The following is a 19,748-nucleotide window of genomic DNA, read 5'->3' as shown; positions in this document are numbered from 1 at the left end:
ACATTTTTTGGCATTAGCTATGCGTTATATGATATGAGCATTATATCGTTATACTGATGGAGGACACATTTGGTTCCAGGCTCATGTTAACAGCAGTGTGTGGACTGGGAAGAGCCCGCTCAAACGATGGCTTATCATTGCACATCTGGTTCATAGTGACAGTTAGTGGCCAGCAAGTAAGACGGCGATAACAGTTTAGTCACATGGTACGGCACATTGCAACTACTGACCTGAAATGATCCAATCAAAGAGAAACTTTTAATTTCCTTCCATTTTATATGTATATATATATATATTAAAAAAAAGATTCAGAAAGGGGAAAATCATTAATGCTGTGAAGAAAAAGTGGTTTTATTGTGGTAAACACATGGAATGACTATAGCTTATTTAATTAGCTTATTCTAACAGTAAAGAGGAAGAAAGGACAAAAGACTGAGGTGTGTGTGTGAGCTTATCTGAGCTCACACACACTCCGACTGTTTCACTTTTAGAGGAGAGTAATTACGCCAATAACAAGATGATTTACCACATTAGTACTCAGTTAATGCAAACACAGAGTTGCTTTCCTCATCCGTCTTTAGGGCAGCAGTTTTCAGTGGTTGTCACTGTGTGGCGGCTGGATGAATACGGTTCCATTAAGCACAGTCTAAGAACTGGGCCTTGCGTGTCACGTCTAATTTATACCCCAGTGAAACAAGAAGTCCTAAAACACCAACTAGAAGATTTCCTAAGATTTAAGATCAACTTAAAAATGTAAGTTTGAATTTGAAATCATTTTCTACTATTTGTTTAAAGACAAACTTTGTGAGGGGATTCCTACAACCAGTGCTTTTCTCATAACTAATCATCGCCCAACATGTTGCTTATGTTCCCCACACTGAAAAGCTTTTCTAAAAGAGAAGGTTGGATTTTTGCTGTGATAAAAGATTATTTTATAAAATTTTTCATACTCAGTTTTACCATAGGTGCCAATAGGTTTATCTACATCTGTACAATTATTGTATTTACTCCATACTTCTTTAAAAAAAAAAAAGTTAATGAAATCACTGCAAATCTTATATTGGCAGATGTTAAAATCCACAAGGTAAGTGACTTTGGTACATGATGAGGTTTCAATTTTTTTCCTATTAAATACATATTAAATAAAATGTATAGCAAATATCTTATTGTGGTACAAATGTTGTCAGATGCGTCAATCATTAGTTTGGTGTGCGGTGGCTTCCTGATGGTTAGAAAACCAAATCCATAAAGCAGGCACTGGAAATATCAAATGCTGATTATACCAGGACGTTGAAACTTGGAGAGGCTTCAGAACACAGTTATAAGTTATAACACCAAAAAAAAAAAAAGAGAAAAAGAACAGAGATGGAAAGAAATGGTTCATTTTACGGGAGACGTCAGCCCTGTTGGAGAGGCCAAACCAAGATCGTCTCAGGTAGTCACTTAGCCAACTGGCTCTGTAGCACTTTGCACAGTCCAGGCACAGAGTGGAAGTTGTTCTTTATATCAGTGTACGTGTGTGTGTGTGTGTGTGTGTGTGTGTGTGTGTGTGTGTGTGTGTGTGTTTGGAGACGTTCTAAAAAGGCCCGTTGCTTAGCAGGCGCAGGCACCGTTGCTTTCTGAAGAGTCTTTAGAGCCGTGGGTCACGTGGTTGGTTGTGAGGTTGCTCTCTTCCTCCATGGTCTCGTTCATCTTGTCACAGATAATGTCGACTAGACACTCGAACACCTGCTTGACGTTGATGTTGTCCTTGGCGCTGGCCTCGAAGAAACGGAACCCTGGAAGCAAGTGACAGAAGTCCCTTAAAAAAAAACTACCCATACTAAGTTTTTCACATTCCATGTGCTCCGTGCTTTTATGTTGCTGTTCATGTCTGGAGGTTTTGTTCCTCTCGTCTAATGAAAGGAAAGCACCTCCCAGGGCTGCAGCCTCATGCACCCGTCTAACCGTGTCCTATGTTTATGTTTTGTTCTTGGGAAAGGTTGTACTGAGACATCAGTTTCCTCTCTAGTATTTAATAAGTATTCGTTTGTCGCACTCCAGTCATGATCTTCACAGGGATTTTGTGTGTGACAGACTGACACAAAGTAGTGGCGTATCTCTTGCAAATAAAAATGGAGACGTGTGACATGCATGACAATATTTTTGTAAAATCACCTCTACCTACACTAGCTGGGTTTCCATTGCAAATGTGCGCAAAACTTCGTCAATATTCTGATAACATTGGAAAAAAAAATGCAACAGACAATTAAAATCACGCGGGAATAAGTTTGTTTACGCAATAAGTCGTTATAAGCAAGCCTGTATTCTTCTTTGTCTTTTCCATCCTGTTGTCGATCACATGACCTGTATGATGCGAAAGAAGTGTCTCCATTGCAATTTTGCAAAATACAGTGACTGCGAGAGTTTTTTTTTTGTGGAAAAATGTAAAATTTCGTTCAAAGTTGTCATGTTTCCATTGAGCAAATTTATTTTTGTAAATCCAATTTGTGCAATGATATGGTTAACAGAAGCTGCCAGTCTTTTGTAGTCAGTATGCGCCTGTGTACATCCAACCCTACTTTAAACATCTTCACAACTCTAATCCGTCTGCTGCGTTCTTTGGCTATTTTCTCAAGGTGCTGTAACACAACGGTCTACTAATAAATAATAATGTGCTACGGCAGTAATTACCGAGCTCCTCAGCCAGCCGCTGGCCGTCCTCTGTGGCTATGACCCTTTCATCCTCAAGGTCACACTTGTTACCAACCAGGATGACCTGAGTGTTGTCCCATGAGTACGTCTTGATCTGAGTCGCCCTGGAAGACAAGATCCCACTAGTGAACAGCCACCGGAGTACTTCACATGCAAATAAGAAAAGAGGAAGAACATTTCTATTCAGAAGGACATTTCAGCAAATGTGGGAAATATGAAAGAAACACAAGGAACAGACAAATCCAAAATAAAGTTTACATTTACAACAGGTACTAGTCGTTCACAGGATGAACGCTTTTGAGAAAGCAGAACAAAAAGACGAAGATTAAACTTGTTTACTCACCAGTCCTGCACTGCACTGAAGGAGTCCTGGTTGGAGACGTCATACATGAGCAGGAAGCCCATGGCTCCTCTGTAGTACGCTGTAGTGATGGTACGGTAGCGCTCCTGTCCTGCTGTGTCCTGTGGGGACATAAACAGAGAAACGCCATCAGAAACATTCAATCTTCAAAGTCAGGCTGTGTTTATTCTGGTCTGAGGTGAATACAGTACCCAAAAATTGTACTCAAGAAAGAGCAGCAGCACTACAACATGTTTTTACTCAAGTAAAAAGGAGCCAAACAAAGAAATGACTCAAGTAAGAGTAATAAAGTATTTTTGCAAAAAGGTGACTCAAGCACTGAGTAAGTCATCAAATTATCAATCATTTAATATTTAAAAGTTACATAATCAGAAGGACCAAAATATTAAGTTAAGTGTAAATTTTGGTATGCTAAGGATGAAAATAACAATAATTCATAAGTAACAAAAATAAATGTGGCAAAAGAAAAAAAAAATTCCAAAGCAGTGTCTTTCAAAATAAAACTTATGAAACTAACAAAAACTGCAGGTGTGTGTCTGTGTTGTTTTAGCCAAGATTGTTGGCTAAAACAATCTTGTTCTTCACTCTGTGAAGTTACTCAGAGTGGGTAGTAACCATAGCAATTTTTCAAAATAAAGTTACTCGGTTAAAAGTAAAAACTACAGCGTAGTCAAAATGCTCCTAAAGGTACATCTTTTTCCAAAAGGTAAATGTAACTAGTTACTGCCCAACTCTGATTCTGGTCAACAAATCAGGAGAACCAAACTTTTCATGTGTGATCAAGTATGTATAATGTTAAACCACAAGGGGGCAGTGGGGTCAACGTTATAGTTATAGTATATTTCTGAGAAAACACAATTTTTTTGTAAGTGTTGTGGAAGTATACAACTATATTTTTACTTTTTTCCCCCCTGGAAATGACAAAAAAAACCCCAAAAAAACTGTCTAATCTTTTACACAACCCTTCATCTTCATGCACCTTTCTTCAGAGAAGCCTTTAATCTTTCTATATAAACTAAACGGCTAAAGCTTTTCTCAGTCAGCAGAGTGCTAACGGTGACAAAACCTTCAAGTCGAGTCAAGTTTATCTGCAGAGGCAGCACGAAGGCAGCTTATAGTGCTTTACATGATAAAAACAAAACACAGTTAAACAAAAAGAAACAAAAAACAACAACCCGTTTTTACATCTTGCCATGTTACAACCACAAACTTTCAATGTGTCACAACTAACACTTGAGTTTTGACTAGAGCACATTTACAGACAAATCTTTTCTCTTTTTTCTAATCTTAGATGTAAAATGTATTTTTGAACAGTTTTGGCTTAATGACTTCTCTGATTATGTTGTTCTTTCGGCAAATTGACTTCTTTTTTTTTTTATCTTGTGTGGTTTATCCTGTTAACCATTAATCAATCACTAATTTGATGATTATTACAACAATCGATTAATCACAATTATTCTGATGAATCACTATTAATCATCATCAATTGCAATTAATCTGATTGTCACAATTAATGATGATTAATCTGATTGATCCTTTCAGCCCAGTAACATTCCAGACTCCTCGGTTTGCATCAGGGCTCTGGTGTGTGTTCCAGTGTTTGTCTGCCGTTTCCCTCACTTTGAAACGGAGCAGGTTGTGAAGGTAACCAGAAGCTAATAAGGGTTATAAATGTTCCATTACAAGGTGCCGGCCTCACATCTCATCTCTCTTCATAATGCATAGGACGGAGCAGCACCTTGTATGGAAACCGTTGAATTCTCCCTTTATCCCTCCAGGTTCTGGTTTTAGTGAAACAAGAGTCACTTTAGCTCCCTCGCTATCTCAGCCATGCAGAAAGAATCAAATATTAGCCAGCGAGATGTGATGGCAAACCAAACAGAGCGTATTGAGGGTTGCTACAAAACAAACCACAACAGCGGACAGCACCTGCCTCCCAGTGTGTGTGTGTGTGTGTGTGTGTGAAGCAGTTTAAATCAGGCTCCTGCACAGCCAGGTAGTTGGACGTCACAGGGACCCTGCTCCTCAAACATGCGTCACCTGTGTTTAGATTGGCTGCCGACAAAGAAGCAGCAAAGCACATCCTCTGAGACAACACACACTACACACTCACCATATGTCTGGGTGTGCTTATGCAAAGTGTATATGAAAGGTGTGTGTGTGTTTGCTGTGAGATCAGTGACATGTTTGACGAAAAGACGGGACGCAAACGAGTACGCTTCGCTTCTTCTGAGGGATATAGTGAAATCTTTGCAAGATGAGAGCTGAAATGATTAATGGTGAGGACATTTTTACAGAGCTGATGATTAACTGCGCATGAGGACCTAAACTTAAGACATGCCTGCTGCTTCCACACCCCTTAAACACACGGCTACACTGGCACTGCAATGTGTCTCCATTGTGTCCCGGTCAGATGCTGATAGGCTACTTCCTCTGCTTCCTGGACTTAGGAAATACCAGGTTTCTTTGTCATTTAGCAGCACAGTTAGTGACTCCAGCAAGACCAGGCAGCCACACACAGTTTTATGATTTTGGTGAAAGAAAACTCATTATATACTTACCAGGGCATTGCACCAAAATACATTAAAGACCTGTTGTCGTTGGAACAGCTTTCCAGACCACTCAGGTCTTCTGGTTGTAGTCGACAAGTTGAAGGACTTTTCTTCAGCAGACGCTCTTTTCTAGAGAGTACACTAACATTGCACACAGAGTTTAAGAGTCAAATGTTTGGCCAGGTAGGCAACTGGATGTGTGTTTTGGTGTGTGCTGCTGATTAATGTTGCACACTATTTGTGTACCATACATGGCTCACAGATTGTTAGTTCAAATGAATCATCTGTTTGACTTGCCAATAGGATTGCTTGGTTCCTGTAATGAGCAGACAGGTGGGTGGAGCAGACATTACCTGAGACTAGTACTGGAGGGGATAGATGGAAAATTAGTTCAGACAAAAACAGAAATCTGAACACAACAGTTTCAGAGAAAGAATTATTTTGTTACTGATTCTTTGTTTCATATGGTGGTTTTTGTTTAAAGGATACTGAAATAATCCCAGAGAAAGGGGACTGTGTTGGCTGCTGTGGTTACCCGTCTGTCATGTGAGTATTCTGCTCTGACATCCACGAAAAGTAGGAACGCCCCCCACAAATCGGCACCAATGTCCTTCATTTTCAGGGTTTCTGCCAGATTCATCAACTCACATTTAAGATATTTTTAAGACCTTTAGGAATTAAATTTCAGATTTAAAAAAAAAATGTACAAAATACATTAAAGAAAATCTGCACTTACCCATGATAAACATAAAAAAAACTAGCTAGCTAGCTGGCAAGGGTTTTCTAGAGTCACAGCACGTAATGAAGATGTCTGTGTGACTCAAACTTTTTTCTGACAGAAAATTGCACCCAAAGAAAAAATAAACAGAAAATACGCGATTAAATATGTCTTAGATTAAAATGTAAGACCTCTGCGATTCATGTATTTAAGGACAACTTACTTTTTAAATTAATTAAAAATATTTTAAGGCCTTCATTTTGGAAACATGAATTTAAGATGGTAGAAGACTAAAGTACCATCTCAAATCTCAAAAACACCACACAGTAATGGATGCAAATGATACTTTATATAAACCTTGGAACTGTCACTACATTTGCATTAGGTGGTGAAAGAAAAAACAATAATATATATATAAAAAGTATTTAAAATAAATACTTCTTAGTAGATTTTTACAATCCCTGTTTCTTTCAGCTTTTTCACAGGAAGATGATTGGTGGCATACCGTCTCCTGCCTCCATTCCTCCTGTAAATGACTGATAGCTTCTGTATGAATAACCACCCAATGCAAACGTGACAATGTCGTAAAGGTTTATAGACTCGTGTTTGCATAAACCGCTGTGACGTTTTGAGACTGCAGAGTTCCCTGCAGGTCTGGGTCTCGCTCAAACCTGCCTGTACAATCAGCCCCTGGGACAAACAAATCTGGATTCACATCTGGGTTTATGCTGAGTCTGAATTTTCCACCACAAATATGCAAACGTGAGCTTTTATGACAATAAAATATCTGAATCCTAATCAAAAAATTTAAAGTGGCATTGTCTTTACTCTTTGTAAAGGCGTGTTTAAACGTGACCTCAAAAACTATTGATTTAAAATAAACCAATAAAAACTAGACAAGTCCTTTTTTTTTTAACTGGGCTTAACCTGAGCTTTGTCACATCAAGTGCAACTCTGGAAACCTGAAACAGAGCCACACCTCCTTAATCAGTACAACCATCTCCCCAAGCGTCAACCAGGATCTCTCAGCAGATGAGAAGGAAGTAAGAATGTGAAAACTGGAGGAAGTCATTTGCACAACTGATGACAAAAACTTGCTCAAGGACCAAACCCACAGAGACAAACACGGGCACCAAAAGGCTTCCAAATTCAAATTGCTGCTACGTGTGCTAGTTGTTCAACCTGCAGTTGGTGTGGCATAACATCTCAATCCCAGCTTCACCCACTCACCCAAATCTGCAACTTGATCCGCTTGTTGTTGCGGAAGACGGTTTTGACCTTGAAGTCGATGCCCACCGTGCTGACGAAGGCGGGGGTGAAGGAGTCGTCGGCGTAGCGGAACAGGAAGGAGGTCTTTCCGACGCTGCTGTTCCCGATGATCAGCAGCTTGAACATGTAGTCGAAGTTTTGGTCGGCCGCGTCTTTCTGCGAGGGAGGCTGATGGAGCCGTGAGTCTGTGGATGCCATCTGCAGAGCAGGGCGTATGAATTCACCCCCAAAAAAAGGAATAATGAAAATACAAATGGTGTAATATGAAATCGGCATTTATCGCAAACATTGTTATAAGTAACAGAGGTAGTACAGACTGAGGAACGTAAGTTTATCCAAGTCCAAGTCTCAAGACAGTAACACTGCAGTCGTTTGACAAGTGCCAAGACTATCAGGAAACCATAAACTAAGTCTGCGCTTAAAACTTTTGTTGTCAATGTCAAGTGGAAACGTACATGGTTTAGTATAAATAAGAAACGGTCAGGGAATGAGAAAAGATGCCAAATTTCTCTCTAAATCTTATCAGAAGTTCTTTTATTTTAAAGAACCAAAAGTCTTCTTTTAAGTAAACTCTTCAGATGGAGGTAAGTTTTTGTAAGGAAATGCTAACACTTATTTAGCATTGAATTAATTTTGAGAGAAATCTTTATTGTATCGTAATTCCCGAATATGTTTAATTGTTCATGAGACTTGAGTCCTAAATCTTAAGTTGTTTTGGTGTGTTATTGTCTGTTTGGAAGACCTTTTGGGAACAGATTTTTAATCCAGATGGAATTTATCATATGTCTCTTCCTAGATTAATCAGTCTCTCTGGGATTTCAAAATGTTCAAAATCAGTGATGTTCTTTCTGTCAAAATCACTGATTTTGTGGTTCTACTTTAGAAATATTTGCAAGAAATTTTGTATCATTTTTTCTGATTAAACATCTTCCAAAATATATACAGAGAATAATAATAAGAAAAGAGTCAATTGACCAGAACTGCTTGTGTATTATCAAACATCGTAGGGTTTTGATGTTGATCTGAAGAGACTAATTTATGAAAACTAAAACAACAATAAAGAAATGTTCTCGATGACATTATTCAAATTCAAATCATCATTATGTTACATTATTTTAGCAGCAGTAAGATTAATTGTTCGTTTTCTGTTTTCAACCAGAGCAACTAAATATTTTTATACAACTTTTTATGTTGTATTCTTAGGTCAACATACCAGGAGAGTCTCATCCTCTCTAAAGCAAGATACAAAAATGTCACACTCAGTAAGATAGTTTTATCAGTTTTTAACAGTTTCTAAATGACAAACATTGTCAGTAATATTTAGGTTGTTGCAATCTACAACTTGTCACTAAAGCCACCATGGAGACCCTTTAAACTTGTGGTGTCCAAACCTTTTAGCTTGGGGCCAAAAATGTCATGCTGGACCACAACATTTTTTTGTATTTTTCTTTTTAAGTGCAACAACCATTTTACATTTTGATTCTTACCTGCTAAATAAACTCAACATTTTAATGAAATAAACAAAGCAGTCAGATTTCTGTAGACAAGTGAAGCGTAAATCGTAAAAGGGCCACATATAATCGATCCCAGTTTGGCAAATGGCCCCTGGGTCACACTTCACATGCTTTAATCGATTCAGAATTTGAGTCAGTTTTACTGCTTCACATTGTCCCAGAGTAGTTTTAACAAAAACATACAAAATCAATAGCGGATCAAATACGAGACAGATGAAAATGTGTAAAATAAGACATCTAAAGGTTTGAGGGTCCTAAATAAACAAAGCCCTGCCACCTGCTTTACTTAAAGTGTTAATCTCTGCCATCTCTCCTGAGTGCCATCTCTCCTGAGGGCCGATATGAGATTACCTCCATCAGGCCCTTTCATTGTTAGTTGACCAAACAGCGGGAGGAGGGGAGCCCGGCTTTTGGGTATTAAGTGGAGAGCAACGAGCTGGCCGTCTCTACGCTTTCAAGCACAAGGCTGATGAATCGCCGCAACGCTGCCCTGCCTCTGTCTACCGAGACCCCGTCTCCGTGGAGACCAGAGCACGACTCGGCTGCGTGCAAGACCCATTAGCGGTCAGAGCAGTCAGTTCGTTTGACTTCTAAGTGGCTAAATGGAGGTTTATGACATGAGGTGGAGATATAAAGATATGATCTGTTGGCATTATGGCGGCAAAAAGAGATTAAAAAAAAACCACGACTGCACATTTCAGAAAACATGTCATTCAACGCAAGTAGTTGCAAAGTAATTGCAGGTTATGAGAGGTCGAGTCAGTGTTCTTCCCTTCCACACAAGCATTAGGAGTCAATTCAAGCTCATGTAACTTTCTATTGAAGTATAAATATAAACAATTTTTTTCAATTATTTAGCTTAAAATATCTTACATTTCTGAAAGTAACAAAGCAGGAAGCCGGAGATTGTTTTGTTTTCAATTTAAATGTAGGTAGGTTTTACTTTCTAGCGTTGTTTTCACACCAGCTTAAATACTGTGTAAATTGCACTTACAAAAATAAATTATCCAATTGCAAAAACCCCCCAAACATTTCTGATAAAAAAAAGTTTTGGTGCTAGCATGAGGTGGTTTTTCAGTTGGATCAAAATTTGTTTATTTCGCAAAACTGCAACGGAAACATTTTTTGGCATCACACCAGCGGTGTGGTGAACAAACGGGATGTTACCACTGGCGGAAAATACGAAGCAGACGACAGGAAGTGGTATGAGGATGACCGCGCAGCCTGTTTATTAATGACACTGTGTGTGCAAACTGGTGAACTGTATTCCTCATTTAATGGAAACACGGCAACCGCAAAATCGGGTTGTTTCGACATTATCGGGATGTCAACAAATATTGCACACATTTGCAACTGTGGTCTTTCAAACGTCTTCTGCTTCTTGTTCAACACACCCGCAGACTTGTGCCGTCTTGTGTGCTGGTTGATGGCGAAACTCTGTTGCTTTCACAACTTTTGCTCATTATTTTAAAAGGAAGCCAGGCCCATGTTTTGTACAAGCACAGTCATTTTTCCCCTGAAAAAGGCTTTCTAGGTATTGTGCTGCTAAAAAAAACAAGATGTTACAACTCAACCAATAAAATTAATGTGACAGGCATGCAGTGTGGATGAATTTTAATCAGTATATCTAACATCACTATTTCTAAATTAAATAAAATGTAATTATTTCAGCTAATACACACTGAAATAAATGAAATAGAAGATGAAAGTAAACTTTTTAAAATTATTGAGATTATTTCATCTTCATTCATAGTATGAAGACATTAGTAACACTTTTAAAATCTATTTTGATAAGGTGGCATATGGACCTTTTTACCTGACAACTGTCCACTAGCAACAACTGTCCCAGCTCAAAACACTTCCCAAGAAGTTTGACATTAGCATTTATTTAAAAGGTTTTTATGCCACCGTTTCTTTACAAAATACATCTATTTAGACGACTGCATTGACATAACATATAACATATATAAAATGGAAAAAATAACAGCCTCTCTCAATCACAGGACTGAACAATTATGTCAGTGGTGGCAGATTTGGGTAGACTATGTAAAACTTAAAAGATCTGATTTCATTTTTAGAGACCAAACTTGATTAAATCTCCTTGACAATCCACTCTCCTATGACAACCATACTTCATAATTATTTTATACTATGTCTTTCGTTCGTTTTGTTTTTTTGTATTTTTTTTTCAGGTTTGCTCTTTACATTTCTGACTTGATTCTTTTCTCTCTTTTTGGTTTCTTCTTCCACTCTCTTTATTCCTTGCTTTATAATCTTTCTCAGAGAAGTGAAGTTGCATTTTAGTTTTGACTGTTACTATGCAATGGTCTACCTGTCTACCTTGTTACAAATGTTGAAGTTAATCCTGTGATGTAGAGACCTAAGTTTATGTATGCGATACTTTCTTGAGAATCAATAAAGATAAAATAAAAAAAATAATAAAAAGACATCTAAATTCTTTATTACCATCTCAGTGACATTTTAGGCTAAAAACCCAATTCACATTTTCTATTTCTTTTTTTTTTAGATGTGGTGGAACAACGGTGCCTGTAACAAGTTTGGCTTTAGCGTTAGCGCTGTAGCTAAGCTAGCTAGAGCAAGTTAAACTAAAATTCTGTTAAAGCAGAAACTTTTAACAACCTCGAGTTTTATGAGAGCTTTCAACTTTAACTGTGTTGAGATATGCTTTCATATAATGAGCTATATACACACTGTGTGTGCTGGACACGGCACACACTAATGAGAATAACTGATGTTAATAGGTAACATTTTATACACTCATAAATATTAGTTTTCTTAGTGTGGTAAGTTTGACACCACTTGTGATGTCACTGAACTAGTTAAATGTTGATACAAACTTCAATTTTTATGGCACCTTATAACTTTTACTCAGTTTATATAATATTTAATTCAAAACCTTTACATGTAAACATCAGGCTTACAGTTCTCTGATTGAAAGGACAACTGGGAATATTAGCTCACTGTTTACTGTTTACTTTGGTTCCATTGAAATCCAATTCAATCAATAAAGTTGCAAATGTTTTACTTTTAAAAACTAATATTAAAGATTGAAATCGGAATAATTTTTACAGCTAAAAATCTAATTCAACTTTGGGATGCATTGATAAATTGGCACTGAATCAATTCCTTAATTTTGGGAGATTGTTCAGTTCCTTTATTGTCTCCCCTAAGGGGGAAATTTGTTTTGCAGCCAGACTTTCGAACATAAAGGACAAAAACAAACAAAGCATAGAAGCACCAATTCATAAATATATAAAATGGAATTATACGTCAGAAATTTGCCACCAATTGGAAATTGGACAATTGACCATTGGCACCCGATGGTGCCAACTTAGTCAATGTATTTAACAACTTTACAGACAAAAAATAATAATAAATTAATTTTTAAAAAAAGTCAGCATTGGCTAAATTCGGAATGGGCAGGTCAGGCTTTTTAAAGCTCGGTGATTGGCCGAGGAAAGTGCAGTCGGTGCACCCCTTGCTGAAATGACTTTGTTTTCATTGTGACCTGAGGCTTTTCCCACAATGCTCCTCTGTTAGGCACCAATGTAAATCTGAGGTTAGAAACTGGCTCTGGGATCTTCAGTCACATTATCGCCATGTCAGGGACCCAGGGGGGAATTTGTATGTACTTACTGCTATAAGTGAATAACTTAAAGTGATCTATTTTTACACTATAATCAGCTAACAGGAACCCTAGAAAAACCTCAGTCACTTTCCTTTTGCGTACAATGGACATCCCTGGAGAAAGACACAGACCTGACAGAACACCTGGTTAGACAGATCCCACTGCGGTACAAGTGATGGCTTTGATAAGGAGTCCCACATCAGCACCGACCGGCTGTCATATCGTGACAGTGATCTCTCTCCATGCAGCCAGGCTAACTTAATGACTCATTACTGTGTTTCAGTAAAACAAACACAGGCCGGTGCTGCGTGTGGAGGCTGATGACGGCGCGGCCAGGTCCCTCAGCTGGCTCTGTTTGCACGCCCAACCAACAGGAAATGGACACTATTGATTTTCAGCCAGCTGCCACATCTGTTCCTTAATTAGGAGGAGGGTTGAAACAAGAAGAGAAGGTGATTTTGTTTTTAATTTTTTTTTTGACAAGGGGAACAGACTCCAAGGCGCTTCCACCTCTTGTAAATATACAATAAATGACAAAACAATATATATATATATATATATATATATATATATATATATATATATATATATATATATATATATATATATATATATATATATATACACACAAAGTGTTCTTGCAAGTAAACGGTAACAGTCATGCCACACAGCAAGGCGTCCGAAAGAAAAGGAAGAGTGAAGCAAGCAACCACCACCCTGTACAAGAAGCTTACCTCTTCACCCAGTAAAAGAGCCGCCCTACTTGGTTCCCCTTTCGGCTGTTTGGTTCTGCTCTCTTCTGCCTGGCCCGTAAGGTGCCGGTGTAGTTAGCTCGCCAGTAAAGTGCTCCTAGAAACCCCCTTCCTGCTCCAGTGACAGAAGCAACAGCAGCCGACGTGCTTCCTTTCACCGAACGCTACTTTTTGTTTGTTTTTATCGTCCCTGTGTTGTTGACCCGGAGCAGCTGACAAGTTCCCGGCGTGTTTACAGAGCTGCCGCCCGCCGTCTCTGGATGATGGTCCCGACTGAGAGGTGTTGTTAGGAGGGGATGAGTCCACGAGCTGCAGCAGCGCGAGGGGAAGAGCTGAGGGCTGGGCGCGTGAAAGTGTGCGCGCGCGAGCACACTTTCGACAAAATTCAAGCTACGCTTATGGCGTATCCGCCTTCGAGCGATAGTGAAAGCTCAATGTATTTTATTTGTATTTTAAAAGCACTTAATGCAGCTTTTAATTTTGACGTGGAAGAGCATAGATACTTGGCTTTCATAATTTTGAAGAATTAAAATGTTACAAGTCAAGCGTCATCAGCCTTCTTTACTCTGGCTTTCGTCAGAAGCAGCCAAGAAGCCCACGGTCACTCTTAAACCGCACAAATATGGCAAGAAGAAAGTCATAAGAAGTCCTACTTAAAGTTTACCTGAAGCCACACTGAGCATGTACAGTATGTATGTGACCAGAATTGGACAATGTCATTAGTTAAAAAAACAACAAAAAACTTTGAAAATCGGTCAGATGGTTTACACTTGGACACATTCAGGTGTTCCTGAACTACTGGACAATGTTTCTGAACATTGTCCAGTTGGAATGGACAGTTTCAAAACTGAATTGAGAAACCAATTCTGATAAGCAATCAAATATTGAGTCAAAATTAAAACCCTCCTACAGCCTTAATACATGGGGTCATTTGAACCCCATAAGTGTTTTACTTTTTTTTTTTTACAAGTTTTTTGTGTGTTGTTTTAGGAACTGACGGTCTGATGGGACAACGTCCTGCTTTCCTGCTATCCAACCGTGATACTTTAAGGGCTCCTCCTGAGGGGCATGCTAACGACATTTTTGATTTTTCGCGGTGGAGAAAAATTCATTTTAAACAATGAAGTGCGCCCTCAGTAGTCTGTTGGAACTGTGGTTGAATGCCTGCTGGTTTTACTGCTTCCTCCCCAGACAAATTAGGCTACAACTTTTATTTCCTCCTATCTCTGGAATTATGTTGCCTCCTGCCAGTCCAACAAACTTCCTTCATGGTGCCACATAAACCTTTTTTAAAACAGATTCATGAACTGTCCTGAATTAAACATTTTATAGTCCTTCCTACGTACACATTTTTTAAAAAGTTTTATCAAAACGGTTTCTTTCATATTTAATCTGCACTGAAGATGCAAACATTTCATCTGAAATTTCTCCACCGTTCCATCTCTGGTGAGAGGAGTGGATAAACTTGTTCTCTGGCCAAACAAAGTTTGCTTCCTGATGGCACTGCTACACAGATTAGGGAACGTTTCCCAGAAGGCACAGGATGTGAGGTCGAACTGCTTCCCACAACCTAACCTACCTGTGTAACATGTTACTCTGGTATGTAGCGTAGACGAAAACACAACGGATCTATTTTTTTTAGGGAGATTTTATATTTACTAGAAAGAAATTGGCGACGCCAAGCTGGAATTAATTCAGATTTGTGCAAGCTCATCCGTTTCCTATAAGTCCAAGCTTTCAATATTAAGAGGGACTCCATTATAAGCCATTAGTGCCGATAGTGAAATGGGAACAGTGGTTCCCTGCGGCAAGCCTGTAAAATACTCTCATAACCCGATGTGCATCACAAGTAATTTCATCTGAATTTATACGACAGTGTGCAAAATAAAGCAAAAAAAAAAAATAATACGAGGACAGCATCGTTGTTTAACAGATTCTGCAATCAATCACAGACGGAAATAATTCATAAATCTTCTATTTATTCCATTATTCACAGTGTTAATTTCAAGCTGGAAAACTTCTAACATAACAGAACAGCTGAAATGCAGCGTCGATGTTGATACGGACTGGGAAATTATGGCTAAGTGTCTCCATCTGCTGGAGAAACAGAGCAACTGCAAAAAGATGTTCTAATTTGTTTCAGTGTTTAAACAGATTGTTCAGCAGACAATGTATATGTAGTTAAAGCAAAAAAAAAAAAAAAAAAATATCAATGGATCCTTTACAAGAAAAATAATGGATGAATAATTTCCTCAGTAAAAGTCAGAAGTAAGCAACAGCTGCATGTTTGTTCCATAATCTCTGCTTAGATCGACATAACAGCATCTCCGTCCATCTGTGCTGCGATTGCAAAAATACATTTCAAATTCTGGATCGCTTATGACATAAACTAGTCTACATCCAAGTATTTTCTCTGACTATCTTATTCATACTCTGAACATTTTCACATTCGTTTCATGATACAACCACAAATGTGGCTGAACTTTATGCGGCATACCGACACAACGTGGTGCGATTGAGAAGTGAACAGAAAAAGAAACATGTTTTTTTTTTTAATGGAACATCAACACAAGATGGAAATGTTCCACAGACTTCAAAACATTTTTGCATCTTCCTCTCTGTCTCTACAGAATGAAAAGGAATAACAATAATAATAATAATAATAATAAAACACATCCAAAACATGATGCTTCTAACACTATGTTTCCCTGTGGGTATGGTGTGTTCAGGGTGATGTTGCAGTTTTAAAGTATTTATATTCCTGAAATTAAACTTCAACAAGTTTTTGTAAACCAGCTTCAAAACATTTGTCTTTTTTTTTAAATTTCATACAAAGTCATTTTGGCCTTATAAGAAGTTTTTATGCTGACATTACTATAAAAATTCACTTGCTCCAGTCTTGGACAATAATATTGTGTTTTGGACTGAGCTTATTATAAATAACTTCTTGTTATTGGAGAAGATTTTGTTCTTTCAATTCAACCCAAAGTGAACCACTTGACTCATATATTACACATTAGTGGAACTTCTCAGTTTAAAGAATAGTTTCTCCCCCTTTTTGTTTAATATTTACAACATTGGGTTCATTTTAATAAATGTACTGTATTTTATTCTTAAACATCTGAGCGTCTCGCTTGTTTGTTTTTCCATCTTTTTTTTAATATGTAGTTAGTTGATGTTTGCATTAGGTCCCCTGTAGATTTGAAATACCATTTCCCGTTTTAGTACTATTTTATGTTCGTTTGTCGCAATAAATCCCAATGAAACTTTTTTTAAATTTTTTTATAAAATGTGGGAAACTGGGAATGCTGCATGAATGCCTGCGGACCAGACACGCCTGTAAATGACCGGAGTTCAAATGGTGGACAGCTTGAGAGCGGTGTAGACCAGGTTAGTTGTGACGCAGAGGAAGCCGACGAGGTTGCAGAGGCTGGACAGGCCGTGGTACCGTCCAAACGTCTTCCTGTAGGCCCGGTACTTTGGGTCCTGCTCCTTCAGCTTGGCGTAGTCCTCCCTCTGGCTGCCCAGCCCCACCTGGTTCCCCAGACCGTGCTCCTCCTCCACCGCCCTCATCTGGAACATGACCTCGGTGGCCGCTGGGCCGAACCACTGGGCGTTCAGGCCTGCCGTTATCAGCGCCACGAAGAACATCAGCATCTAGGTGATGAGAGGAAGAGAAAACGACGCCAAACCATCAGTATTTTTTTACCGCCAAAGAGGGAGTTATCGATGCTCACCTGCACGCCTTCGTGCCAGTCCAGCAGCTCTCTGGGGTGGTACACAGCGTACACGGCCAGGCTGGTGAAGTTGCTTCCCAGCAGGCAGTAGAAGTAGACAGGAAACAGCTTGCTCTGGACCAAACCGAAGGTATGCCGCGACACCTGCTTCACCAGAGCGAAACCTGCGGACACGGGGGAAACCGGACAGCGTTACCTCCGGAAACGCTTCTGCCGCGCCTCACTTCCTCTGCCGGTTTGGGCCACGCTTACCTCCAATGAAGGAGACCCACACCTGCATGCCCCAGGTGAAGGCGAGCAGCAGCAGGTGCAACACTTTGATCGCGTCGGTCGGCTCCCCCTCCGTCGCCATGGCATCGCTACGGAAACGAGACGGATAGTGAAAAATTTGGTTATCTCAACCTGAGGAAAGATGCACATTGAAGCAACTTCATCAGGCCTATAACCCGTTCATTCCTCCAGCCACTGGGGGCGCTGTTCTAAAAGGGTTGGCTGTGCATGGCCAGCCTTTTACTTCCCAAAGCACGATGAAAACGTGAGATGGAGTCACCAGATTCAGTGGTGAGTTGATTGACGAACAACATATCAGAGGTTGTTTGGATCCTCTTGTCCAGGATTGCTAGTTTTATCGCAACATTTGTTTTTAGGTCCCACTTTGTTAATCTTACCAATTCGCAGAACACTTTTCCATAGTGGAGTTTGGTTATTTTTGATACGTTTTCGTACAAAACTATTTAACATCCTAAAATAGGACTACTGATTATTTTCAGCTACTGTGTTAAGAGTCCTTAGCGATTCGGGTAAACTGCCATTGACCCATTTATTTATTTGTTTGGCGTTTGACATATTCTGAAATTCTTGTGTTTGTTTCCATCATTGGTACAATTTTGTCTTTATGTAATTATCCATTTACACCTTTATTTCTTCAATGCAGTTTTACAATTTATGTCAAGTTTATTGGTTTGCCTTTTCATTAAGCCTTGATTTATATAAAACAATTTTCATGTGTTAGAAAAGTCCAGTCAAAGTCCATAAAACTGGGAGTATGTGGTGAACCTTCAAAGTTCATATTCAGATACTCTCTATCCAACCTGACTGTGGTTCTTCCTGATGTGCCAAACTGTCCCAAAGGCAGTGTAGATGTAACTGACGCAACTAATTTGCTACAAGCCATCCAGTTATGGGTGCTGAAGTAAATGCAAACAACACTTTTTACAGTCTAATTTCTGTCAGAATAAAATACAACAATTAATTTATTTTCCTCCTGCCAATTGCCAAGGGATGGTTTGAACTTCCTCATTCCATCCATGAAGCCTCCTTGTCAACTCCTCTGGGAATTGGGGTCATGGGTCAGGTATTATTTCAGCTTTTAAAATTATAAATCAGCTGCTCCCACTTGTAAAAACAAAACCTTATAATCTGTTTCAAAATAAGTTGTTTTATTTTCCTTTTCCCAAACAGAATCTTTAATGTTCAGGGGAAAAAACCGGGAGACGTTTGAGCAAAACTAATGGTCTCAAAGATAAAAAAAATGACTTTGGCGTCACTGACGCTTCAACTTCGCTCATGCAGCAGAGCAGATAAGCAGCCCAGGTTGAGATAAGAAGAAGGAGGCAGAACAGTAATTTCACTCCACTTTTTATTCGTGGTAAAATGATAGGCAAGCATAGCAACGACAATATACTGAGGAGGAGAAGAGGAAGAAGGTGTAGAAACAATCTAAACCGCAACAACAAAAGAACAACAACAGAAACCTGAAGTAAGCGCGCAAGTAAGGATACAGAGCTATTAGCCACTCAGCTAGCACAGTTACACAAGTATAACCACCGCAGCTGCACTGGCTTTATTCACGACTTATTTTGAATAATTACAGCGGGAAGAAGTTCAGCATGCCCCAAAAACCAATGCCTACCTTAGTCCAGAGCGCTTTCAGGAAGGACAACCACCGTTTATCAAGGAGGGTATGAACCAAAGTTCACAGGGACAGCCACTTCCTCTGTCAAATTTCTGGAATCAATAGCCCCGCCTCTTTCATGGAAACAGACCAATCACGATTCTTGGCTAAGCGACAGTTTTGTCGTGACCCTGTTTTTAATTGGTTCATTTTCGACGTATATCGTCACAGCCTCTCCTCATCTCCATAGGTGTTTTATTTACTGTAGCACGTGTGTAAAGCGCTGACTAGCATAGCTCCCGCTTCTGTTTAAATGACAAGCTTCCCACCATATTTTATTCGTGATATTTTATTTATTTTTGCTGAATATAAAATATCGTTCTTTCAGAGTATACAACGCAATATAAATCATAGGTAACTTAAACTAAAATGCAACCTTCGCCTTATTTTAAATAGAGAAATGCTTCATCAGAAATGTAGACATTTCTTGTATTATTTCATGTATTTCTACACAGAAATATCCAAATCCGGTGTTTGTCCTGTTTTAAAAAAATATATTTTAAAAAAATTCTTTCCCTTTTCTGTGCAAAACGCTATTCTATTCTATT

General features: G+C 38.9%; 2 protein-coding genes across 3 annotated transcripts; both read right to left on the bottom strand.

Annotated features, from left to right (window-relative positions):
• Positions 1-326: 326 nt before the first annotated feature.
• On the bottom strand, positions 327-13,861 carry LOC102228627 (GTP-binding protein Rab-3D-like). 2 transcript variants are annotated; one of them, XM_023349509.1, is made up of 5 exons: positions 13,492-13,861; positions 7,556-7,821; positions 3,038-3,156; positions 2,674-2,798; positions 327-1,778 (listed from the first exon to the last, which is right to left on the bottom strand). In XM_023349509.1, exons 2-5 carry the CDS (start codon positions 7,790-7,792, stop codon positions 1,594-1,596), a joined length of 666 nt encoding a protein of 221 aa, XP_023205277.1. In that variant the 5' UTR covers positions 7,793-7,821; positions 13,492-13,861; the 3' UTR covers positions 327-1,593. The 2 variants fall into 2 exon arrangements, with proteins under 2 accessions (XP_023205277.1, XP_005802877.1); XM_005802820.2 differs by having other exon boundaries at positions 7,556-7,792; positions 13,492-13,860.
• Positions 13,862-15,468: 1,607 nt separating this feature from the next.
• Positions 15,469-19,256, bottom strand: tmem205 (transmembrane protein 205). Its single transcript, XM_005802786.3, has 4 exons — positions 19,159-19,256; positions 17,499-17,605; positions 17,247-17,410; positions 15,469-17,166 (listed from the first exon to the last, which is right to left on the bottom strand). Exons 2-4 carry the CDS (start codon positions 17,596-17,598, stop codon positions 16,864-16,866), a joined length of 567 nt encoding a protein of 188 aa, XP_005802843.1. The 5' UTR covers positions 17,599-17,605; positions 19,159-19,256; the 3' UTR covers positions 15,469-16,863.
• Between the last annotated feature and the right edge of the window lie 492 nt (positions 19,257-19,748).

This window comes from Xiphophorus maculatus, chromosome 16, assembly GCF_002775205.1.
Source record: "Xiphophorus maculatus strain JP 163 A chromosome 16, X_maculatus-5.0-male, whole genome shotgun sequence".
NCBI classification, from domain to species: domain Eukaryota; kingdom Metazoa; phylum Chordata; class Actinopteri; order Cyprinodontiformes; family Poeciliidae; genus Xiphophorus; species Xiphophorus maculatus.
This window is presented reverse-complemented; position numbering and strand designations above follow the sequence as displayed.